The sequence below is a fragment of the Nestor notabilis genome, unplaced genomic scaffold, assembly GCF_000696875.1.
Source record: "Nestor notabilis isolate BGI_N333 unplaced genomic scaffold, ASM69687v1 scaffold31662, whole genome shotgun sequence".
NCBI classification, from domain to species: Eukaryota; Metazoa; Chordata; class Aves; order Psittaciformes; family Psittacidae; genus Nestor; species Nestor notabilis.
In genome coordinates this window covers 46-10,243 of record NW_009920198.1, presented here as the reverse complement: position 1 = coordinate 10,243, position 10,198 = coordinate 46, and the positions used below count along the sequence as shown (strand labels likewise).

At 50.1% G+C, this 10,198-nt stretch overlaps 2 protein-coding genes across 2 annotated transcripts; one reads left to right on the top strand and one right to left on the bottom strand.

Annotated features, from left to right (window-relative positions):
* Nucleotides 1-43: 43 nt before the first annotated feature.
* Nucleotides 44-4,201, top strand: NRN1 (neuritin 1; the record flags this gene model as incomplete). The annotated part of the gene is made up of 2 exons (XM_010010572.1): nucleotides 44-186; nucleotides 3,976-4,201. Coding segments are annotated over 2 exons (369 nt in total), but the record flags the coding sequence as incomplete, so codon positions are not given.
* Nucleotides 4,202-8,785: 4,584 nt separating this feature from the next.
* Nucleotides 8,786-9,943, bottom strand: SYS1 (Sys1 golgi trafficking protein). Its single transcript, XM_010010571.1, has 2 exons — nucleotides 9,880-9,943; nucleotides 8,786-9,336 (listed from the first exon to the last, which is right to left on the bottom strand). The coding sequence occupies exons 1-2, from the start codon at nucleotides 9,909-9,911 to the stop codon at nucleotides 9,096-9,098; spliced, it is 273 nt and encodes a 90-aa protein (XP_010008873.1). The 5' UTR covers nucleotides 9,912-9,943; the 3' UTR covers nucleotides 8,786-9,095.
* Nucleotides 9,944-10,198: the final 255 nt, after the last annotated feature.

Genomic DNA, 10,198 nt, shown 5'->3' with positions numbered 1-10,198 from the left:
AGGTCTGGGTGCTCACACTGACCCCTCGGTGGCTGCAGGGCACCTTGCTGGGCTGCTGGCATCCGGCACTGCCTGCACCAACATTTACCAAGGCTTCTCGGAATGCGTCCTCAAGCTGGGGGAAAACATGGCTACGTATGAGGAGGCAGATGGCATCGAGCTGCAGGGGCTGCATCGAGTCTGTGGGTGAGTACGGCCTCATGCTGGGACCTCCTGCATGTCCCACCTCTGGGGTTACCTATGGCACACGGCCAGTATGGCTTTTGGGCACTGCCCCTGCGCCAGGTGCTGCTGTCTGAAGTCTTCTCCTGTCCCCACCCCACATCCCAGCCGTGCGTGCACATGCACTCCCCAACTTGCTCTGGTTTCAGACAGAGCTGGTGGGCTCCATCCACCTATCTCTGCTGCTCGGCTCCAGCCGGGCAGTAGGTCCAGCCCCCAGGTTTCATTGTGCAACCTCCTTCATGCCCGCAGCCAGGAGCAGCAGGGCTGGTGGCATCCAACCCTTTCTGCTCCCCCGAGAAGTCTCCCTGGGACACTGGTTTCATCCAGCAACTCACCCATGGCTGGGGTGTCCCAGGGTCCAGTGGGGAGCAGCCTGCACCCAGCATCCAGTGGGATCCTGCTGCCCAAACCAAGCCCTTTCTCTCCCTGCTGAGAGCCCTCATCCTTCTGGAATTTGCCCCTCCCCTGGTTGTGGTGAGTTTGTAGCAAGTGTCCCAAGGTCAGAGCGTTGGGAGGACATTCCTCAGCACGGCAATCCAAGTGGAACTGGGTAAGGAGGGGTGGTGTGGGGCAGGCCTGGGGAAAGGTCTGCTTGAAAAGCAGAAGCAGGAAGGCTTGGGGGGTGTGTGTGTGTGTGGAGCAAGGGAACGGTGGAGATAAATGGAGGCAGCTCCATGTCCCTAGCAGTAAGTTGTGAGCAGTGGAAAGGAGATTTAAGGAAATGCAGACAGTAGTTAAGCGAAAATCCACATGCCTTCGGGTGGTAGAATCGTGCCAGGGCGAGGCAGAGGGTGCAGTGCCCTGTGTGTCAGGTTTTCCAAGCTGCCGAAAGCTGCCTTGGGCTGCAGGGGAAGGCATCGCCCTCAGCCATGGGGTGGAGGCTCTGGATGCGCTCCCTGGAGCGGGCAGGGCTGGCTGGTGTGGATGGGGCTGCAGCAGGGCAGGGGCAGCCGGGATGGGGCACTTGGTGAAGGCTGGTGGGATGACGCTGCTGAGGCAAGTGGAGGGTCCCCAGCCTAACCTGCCTGACTTTGGTTATTGCCAGTGTGAAAACCACTTGAACAAAACCCTTTCGCTCAAGGAGAATAGAAAACTAACTACCCCCTGTTAGTTTAAAATGTATTTTGTTCGTGCATTCCCCTGCCAGCAAACATGCCTGGCAAGTGGAAGGTTGGCTGTGACCTGCTCTATTCCCCCATCTCCAAGGGACAGTCCTAGCTCAGGAGGAACAGACTCCATGGGACATGACTGAAGGCAGGGTTGAAATGGAACTGCTCTGGTTTGGGCTGCACTACATATTTTTATCTGGAAATGTGGCTTCCTGGTATTAGGAAACATCCGAGCATGTGGCGCACCACGCACTGTGCCTGACTGCTGGAGGGTGTGCTGAAGCTCACGTGATGTGTGAGTTGAGGTTTTTGACAGGCTCTGGGGCACTAACAACCACAGAACATAGCCTGGGATCTTCCCCACTGGCAGGGCTGAGGCTCTGCACTCCTGGGACATGCCAGCTTCTCCCACTGGTCCTGGTGCGTAGCAAGCCAGGCTTGCTGTGGCTGGAGGAAAAGGTTGATGATGTCCTAGCTTCCTGCCAGGAGATATTTCTGAATTATTAATCTTTAACCCTCAGCCTTCTCCACTGCTGTCTGCTTTCCTGCCATGGTCCCCTCTCCAGGAGTGCGGGAGAGGGATGGATGTGGAGCTGGGAGCTGGTGTGGGGTGCCTGCAGCCTGCCTGGCTGAGCAGATGGAGGCTGTGAAGGGTGAAACGCTGGGAATTGCCATCCTGGCCGACAGCAGAACCATGCGGGAGCTGTCATTCCCCTTCACCAGCCCCCAGCCATCCTTTGTCCGAGAGGTTTGACTCTCGCTTGGCAGAGCTGCCTTCTGCCATGGCCGCAGGTTGGGTGCGAGTGCAGGAGGTTACCTGGGTTGGCACCAGCTTTTCTCATTATCTGGGGACATTTATTCTGCCACAGTGGCTCGGTTTAATGAACTCCTTCACAGCTGGTGTTCTGACGTAAGCCCCGGGAGGAAAACTAAGCAGAGGGCTGGGGTCTGCCTGTCGTGTCCTGCACAAGGCACTTGGGTCAAAACCGAGCAGCCCATGTGCAGGGTCCCTGCTTGGCTGCCTCTCCTTTCCGAGGGGTGACACAGAGAGGGTGGCAGAGCACTTGCTCCTGTGCTCTAGGCAGTCCCCAGTTGCAGGTAGATTATGGACCAGAGGTGGTGCCCAGCCCCAGCAATGGGGGGGAGAGGAAAACAGAGGTGGAGGGAGGTCAGGGGCCGGCAGAGGCTGGGGTGCTGGCTGGGACTTGGGGGTGCTGCCCATGGCTGGTCCCTGACTTTCCCTGGTGTTGCTCCAAAGAAGCTGCAATAGAAAGATGATTTTGCAAAGCTCTTTCCAGGTAAAAGAAACAGGGGTTTTTTTGGAAGTCGTGGGGAGAAGGTTAGTGGCAAGCATGGCATGGAGCCTTATCTGTCCCTTGGGGAAGTCTTTGTTTTGGAGGAGAACTGCTTCCAGAGGGGAGGATGGCCTGTGACATTTGCTGAGGCTTTGAGGCTCCTGCTGTTCCATTTTCTGAGTTTGTACCTACTAAACAGAGACTTTGGTTGTGAATTCAGCTGTATCAGGACTTATGGACACACTGGTGTGCATGCAGCAACCTGCCAGGCTGCGGGCGCCCTCCCTGTCACATAGCAGCACCCACAGCAGCCTCTGGGGAGTCTGGTATGGACTCTAATCCTCCCCAAAAAACCCCAGTCAATCAGCTGGGGCACCTGTTCTGCTGCTCCCCACACCATGTGGGGGGACATGGTGCAGCCCAGTACCTGCTGTCCTTGTCCCTGGACAGCCAGAGTCCACCCCTCCATGCTCAGCTTGACACCTGTGGGCTCGATGGAAACGGCTCAACACCAGCTTCTTCAGGGCCACCATGCTTCTGTACCAAAGGTAAGGAAGGAGCTCGGGGAGGGGATAAGGCCTTGGCAGGCCCTAGTGTGCTGGACCATTGGGTTTCATTGTGCCCCTCCTGGGACAGTCATCTTGGGAGCTGTGGTTTTCAGTCTGTTTTTTTTGCCAGGGCTTTTCCTTACCTGGTTCTAGCTCTGGAGCTGGAAAAATACCCAAATTTCAGTCCCAGGGGATGCAGCCAAGGGGTCCACAGTGAGCACCTCCCGGTTTATTCCCACAGGGCCATGGGTTATCTTTGCCTGTCTTGTATTTCTCTGATGCTTCCCAAGAGCCTCTTTCCCACTGAATGGCTTCTACTTGGGCAGAGTAACACCCAGCAGATAAATGGAGATGTGTCAGATGAGAACACAGTGAATAACTCCTGCTCCTGCCCATGCCTTAGTTACAAAGCTGCGATGGCTTGCAGGAGCTGTTGTCCTTCTCCTTGCTTTGTGCTCATGTTTCACCCTTCACTAAGCTTGGAGAAAGCTATCAATGAAACATGCTGGGCCTTTGTTTGCAGCCTTTTTTAGATACTTGGGGTGCTTGGTGTCAAAGGGAAACTTTATTGATGGAAAATAATGGATTTTATTGACTTCCAGAGAAGAAGGAAAAAAGCATGAAATAATTTGTGTGTTCTGAGGTTTGGAGTTTTAGCCAAGATGCTCTGGGAAACAATGGAGGGGATGGGTAGTCTGGGACGCTTGCACAAAACATGGGGCAGCAGGGCCCTGCTTGGCATCTCCCTGCTCTGCTAATCCAAAGGGGCTGATGGTGCCATGTCTCCTCTGGCTGCAGGTACTGGGATGAATTTCACGCGTGTGCCCTGACAGCGCTCTGGGAGTGCCAGAAGGAAGCAGCAGCCATCTGGGAGATGCTGAGAAGGGAGTCTCGGAAAATCAAATTTCAAGGCAGCTTGTTTGACCTCTGCAGCCCCAGCACAGCCCAAAGCTTTGCTTGGACCCGTGTTCCAAATGTTTCCATCCTTGGCATCCCCCTCATGGTTACTTGGCTGAACTTATAAACTGCAGCTCTGTGAGTATCACAACAAAGGTGGTGGCAGCATGTGTTGTGGCATCTTCCTGATAGCTTTTCCAAACCTTTGAGGGAATACACTGTGCAGTGCTCAGCGAATACTTGGCTCCATCCTGCACCTATGAGAAATGGAAGAGCTCGGCAGCACCTCCTGGAATTTGCTGTTTCTCTGTAATTTGGAATAAGGCCTGTCCCCTTCTGCCTCAAGGCAGGGACAGATCTGACTGACTGCAGAATTTGGGAACTTGTAGCTATGGGCCAGAGGATTTGGAGAAAAATGGTAAGTTGGTTCTGAATGCTGGATGCTTTTGCATTCTTGTGTGGCACTGGAAGGAAACCTGTTTGCTTTGCTGACTCTTTCCACCAGATCAGCTCTACAGGTTTTTTATTTGAGCACTAAAACCAAGATGGGAATTTTTACCAGTGACTTGTGAGGGGCAGGGGATGGTGTGTGTTCTGTCAAAGGCAGAAAGGAGACCTTGCCTCCCTGTAGTACCCCTTTTAATTTGAGGATGTGGTGAAACCCCTGCATCCCCATGTACCTAATCACAGGTGCATGACTTCTTCTCTTGCATGCATCTGAATTCCTGAGTAACTCCTGTGTTGTGTAAATCCCTTTTCTAAGGAAACAGAGGGCAAAAATACTGGGGCGGGGGGTGACAGAATGTCAAGCTAGCAGGACAGATCAGACTTATAGCATCTTTTTTGCTTTAAAGCTTTCCCCAAGGTACCTGTAAGAAGCTATGTGGGTGCCAGTGTGTAATTCCAGAGTATTAAAGTTTGTTGTAGAGCCTACAGCATGGGAGAAGTTTATTTGTCCTGGCTCTTGCTTCACAGCACAGTCTTCTCTTGTCTCCTTTGCAGCTCAGGGCAGTGTTAGTTTTGCAGCTTCAGTACAAGCCACAAAAGTATCTGCAAGACAGAGGTGCTTGCAAGTGGTTCCTGGGTATGTCAGAAAAACACGATATTACTGGGCAGTTCAAGGCAGTTCAGTGTTTGAGGATGCTGCTGAAGCTCCGTGCCCTGTGTGGCTGCACAGCCCATAGCCTAGCAGAGGATTTCAGGCTGCCTTTCACACATCACTCTGGCTGTTTCTACAGATTGTTTGGCCCATTCCCAGGGCACTTGCTTTGACTTGCTCTGCCCGGTGTGGACCTGGGCATGCTTGTGGCTCTTCATGCTCCTGAGAAACATTGAACAAGGACCTTGTGCTGATGGTTTGAGCACTGCCCACCATGGGAGTGGGCACAGCAGGACATGCCACCACCCATAAATAAGGACATTCTGAAATGGTGTCCCAAATCCTGAAAATGTGTTTTACAGTGTGAGCAGGCAATCTAAGGCCCTGCTACTTCCAGAGATCCCACTGGATGTGTTATAGGCATGTGGGCAAGCTTCTACAGCAAAGGATCTTCCTGCCAATAGTGGTGTTGGGTCATGCTGCTTTCACTTGGCATTCACATGTTCTTCCTTTTACCTTCCCTATCACTTAACTCTGCTCCTGCAGCAGCAGGAGGGAGTGAATAAATTGAGGCAAATTCCAAGAAACAAGTCAGGGAGGAGCAGCTGGTGTTCAAACAGCACTTCAACATGAGGCATCTGAGCTCTCTAGACAGCAGAGCTGTTATTGATGTACTCGGCATCTCGGGCCCAAAGTCTCCAGTCTCCATGGGAGAAAGAGTAAAGCAGAACACTGCAAAACCTGGAGTGAAACACTCTGGGTTTTGTTCTTACTCCATTCCAAAATCAGTGTGTGCTCTGTGATCCTGTTCCCCACTCCCCATTATCTACTCTCCTGCCTGTGGTTTGAGATGGAGAAAGCTGAAGCAGTCGGGTACTGTGTATAACCAAGGCTGGAGTCTTTTGGATCCAAGTGCTGTACCTGCTCCTTGTTTAGAATAGATGTTTAATGCCTTTAGGAAAAGAAATCAGCACAGCCACCCAAAATCCCACAACTCTTGGCTTCTCTTTGGATTTGGCAACTTTCTCTCTGTTAAAATTTTCCTGCTTCTAAACAGCTTTGGGGAAGGGGAATACAAAAGTCTCAGCAGAGATCTCCAAGAAGTCTTTCTGCAGAACCATGGATGCAAATAGCTGACACTACTGCTGTCTCTAAGAAGAGCAGGTGTTGGGGCATATCTTCCCTGGAAGCAAATCCCTCAACTATTGCACACAAAACCTAAAGATTCATTAAGAAACAAAGACCATCTGCCACTGTTCTGGTATGGAGCAGCAGATTACTTTTTTTAAGCCAAAGGTACTGCTAATCTGGCCGAAAGCATGTGAGTGAAAATTGGGTGTCTCAATATGGAAGTGATGAATTTCAGAGGTTCCCTCCTCAATCAGTGTTTTAGTTTTAGCACAACTTCTTCTATGACTATGACAATTACAGTAGATTTCCTTTAAAAAGAAGTAATATGCAGACTCAGTCCTCATAGGCAGTCAGCAGACTTTCAGAAAGCATTTCTGATCTTACAGCATGCTTTGTGCTGAGCCACTGCAGCTTGTTGGATGTCCCACAGCCTTTGGTGTTAAATCCACATTTGTCAAAGCTTCTTCTCATGGCCTTGCTCTGAGTTTCTCCAGATACAAAGCTGTACCCAGACATCGTGCCTCGCAATGGAGGCTGCTGACGCACTTGCAGCGTACCTCATGTATTTAGGGAGTAAGAGGGTGTTCCTTGGTCCAAAGTTTTTGTGTCTGTTCTTACAGGGGAACCAAGATAGCACCTCTCAATACAGTCTCACAGCAGCTCTGAGATCAGCTGCCCATTCTCCTTAAAGAAATGGGATGAGTGTGGCTTTCCCTCTCACACTCATAATCACTGTAATTAATCCTCCTGCTCACGCTTGCCTTAAGACCCATGTTGAAGACAGGAGTTCCACTGTGCTGTGCTGTTGAGCCTTGAACTAAATCTGCAGACTTTCCCTGTGCAGGACTATTTGTCAAAAATAGCAACAAAAAACCAGGAGAGGACAAAATGACCCTGGAAGAGCCTTAAAATACCACTGACACCAAGTCAGTGCTTGTCAGTCCCGAGGCTGAGTGTCCTCTTTGTTCTGCCCGATGCCAGTTGCACCCGGATCACGGCTCTTTTCTGAAGGAGATACTGGCACCTACTGGAAGGCCAGTTTATATCCAGGCTGATGGTGACTAGAAGCCAGGCAAGTATCCTTCTGTATGAGAAACAAGCAGATTTTGAGGAGGGATGAACTGTATCTTGCTGACTGCACAGCACAACTGCAGGGGAAGCCCTAGGAAGTGACCTCTGGGTGTCCCTCTAGCAAGCGCTGGCTCCTGCCCAGAAAGAAACTTGCATCAAGTCTTCCCTCTGAAAGATTCAAACTGTGCTTAAAGGGGCTTTTAGTCAGGAAAAGGTCCTGGCATAATCCCAGATTGTAAAAAAAGTTCTATCTAAACAAACATAACCAGGAGTCCTCCTCTGCAGCAGACCTGCCAAGTATTTAAAACACCAGGATGTTATCCTGCCGTAACTTACAGGATCTGAATAGGAGAGCAGGAATTGAAATACAGCTCCCCCAGTAACAAAAGCCAAAAGAGCAGCTTCAAAGAGCTTATCAACTTGTGAATCTCAAATCATCCCACCACTTTTCAACAAGGTGAATTAGCAAATAACTTGCTCAAATTAACCCTTATTAACATACAAAGGAAAGTTACTGCAGCAGATGCTGCACAGAAGAAAAATCTGTCTTCAGAAGTGGGTTTGGCCTCATTTGGGATTGCACAAACTGGCCACCCCCTCAGCAGAAACCAGACAGGATACAGGTCTGCAGGATCTGGAGGAACCATCCAGCTCTGGCCGCTTGGCAGTAAGGTGGTGTCCTTGCCTGCCTGCAGGTTATGCTTATTTAAAGTGCCTCTAAATAAAGGCACATCCTGTTATTCTGAGAAACAAGCAGTAGTCTTTCATTTAACTAAACATCACCTCTGCCAGACCAGACCTGTTGCTAGACTTCTGCAGCCTGCCAGACAGCAGCATGGCCCCAGGACAGCTCCAGCCTTGGGCTGAACAATCGGAGACCCTGGACTGCCAGCACTCCTCCTGAAGCGAGGGTTATGCTGCTGACTTCCATCACAGCACTTAATGATGTCTTCATTTTGGAGCAGAGGTATGAAACAGTTATTGTAGGAATTTTTGTGTCCTAAAGAGTGGGCATCTTACAGTCATGTGTTCTCTGGCTGTATCTTTCTGTTGCCATGATACAGACACTCATGGTGTCCTTGAAGAGCTCAGCTTCCCAGCAGAACCGTAACATGCTCACAGCAACATAATACTTTATTACAAAAGATTTCTTCAGCAAACTGCTGTCTGACATATCTATGTATTAAACATGGAAACAGCAACCAACCATCCAACGTTATAGGTTATTTAGGGTCTCAGCTGGTGATTTGGGTAAGTACAACTATTTTCTTTCTCCCCATTCGTTCACTTTGACTTTTTCCCCAACCAAAGGTTGGAAGCAACAGCTCTCAGCCTCGCTGCTCACTGTGCGGCTCCCCCAAGAAGAGCTGACCGTTGCATTACCCATACAGGGCAATCCCATGTTTAGTTCCAGATGCTCCTCACGCATCAAGTTTTGCTACCTGGCTTTGAACAGTCTCATGAGTGAAGAGTTTAAAAGCACACTTGCCATACAGTCATTAAATGCTTTGTGTTAGCAAAATAAACATCTGTTCCTCCCCTGTTGTCAGCTGAGGCCAAAGGAGATGCTCACACTCATGCGGTCACCAAGGTCCCCCCAAAAAAACCCCACCCAAGTCTAAACAGACCTGCTGTGCTTCTTCAGTGATGATTCTTGGGCATTAGATGCACTTGTGCTGGAAACAATAACATAATGCAGCATGTTGTTGCCAGAGTGAGTCTATACATTGGATTTGGGGGCAGAATTGAGGGGGATTTCTCTGAGTTCTATCCTCATGCAGAGGTACTCCCCGATGGCAGCCATCAGCGCAGTGCACACGATGTGCACCAGCCACCACGTCAGGGTGGAGGGAAAGTGCGAGTTATAAATCCAGCAGCCCAGAAGGTGGAAGAAGTGAACTGTGACTGTGAAATCCAGGCACTGCTTTCCTCGGCGGATGAAGTACAGCAAGCCCAGAGCACTGCAAAATAAACACAGAGATTAATAAACTGTGCTATGCCTCTGGAAAAGGGGATGTAGCAAGAGCTATCAACAGTTGTCAGTGCAGGTTATTTAGTTGGTTTGAAACTTCTTAAATGTTTTAAGGATAGGTTGCTCCTGACCTTTCTCTTGGCTGCTGCAGCGAGAGTTACATGCTTAAAGCTTTTTAATTATATGACAGCAGGGAAATAAGCTTTTAATGCAGAGAATGAGGCAGGAATTTTTAAAACCAGAATCTCTGCCCAGTGGCAGGGGCAAAAACCATATTTGCTTATAAATAAGTATTTGCTGACATCCATTAATTCTAACTTCCAGTAAAATCTCTCACAGAAGCAAATCTCATTGCCAGCTGGGAAGCTGAGGCAGTGACGTGAAATAACTTATCTAGGCTCCTGGGAGTCGGGAGTAGCTGCCCTCAAGAGACACACTCAGCCAGGCACAGGGCTTTCAGATGCTGAATTCTCTTAAAGTTTAATGTTAAGAAAGAACAAAACACAGGAGCTCCAGCTAGTTGCTGACTTACCAGGTAAGTGCATTGAGGACGAAAGCCATCATGGAGAGCCTCCCCGGCGGGGTTGAGAAGCCTAAAATCTACATGGGACTATTAGTAGGAAACCACGGCCCCCGCCGCACCGGCACGGCCCTGCGCTGATTGGGATCTATGAGAGGAGCCCGAGCAGTTACAGCAGTCTTTCCAAGAGCTCTGTTTGGGGGTGCCTACAGAAAAGGGACAGGTCTGTTTCTGTACTGAGGGGCACCATCTACACAAGAGTATGTGTGTGGCTGTCTCCATACTGGGATAACCTATACGGGAAAAGCTGGCTTCATACTGGGGGTACCGC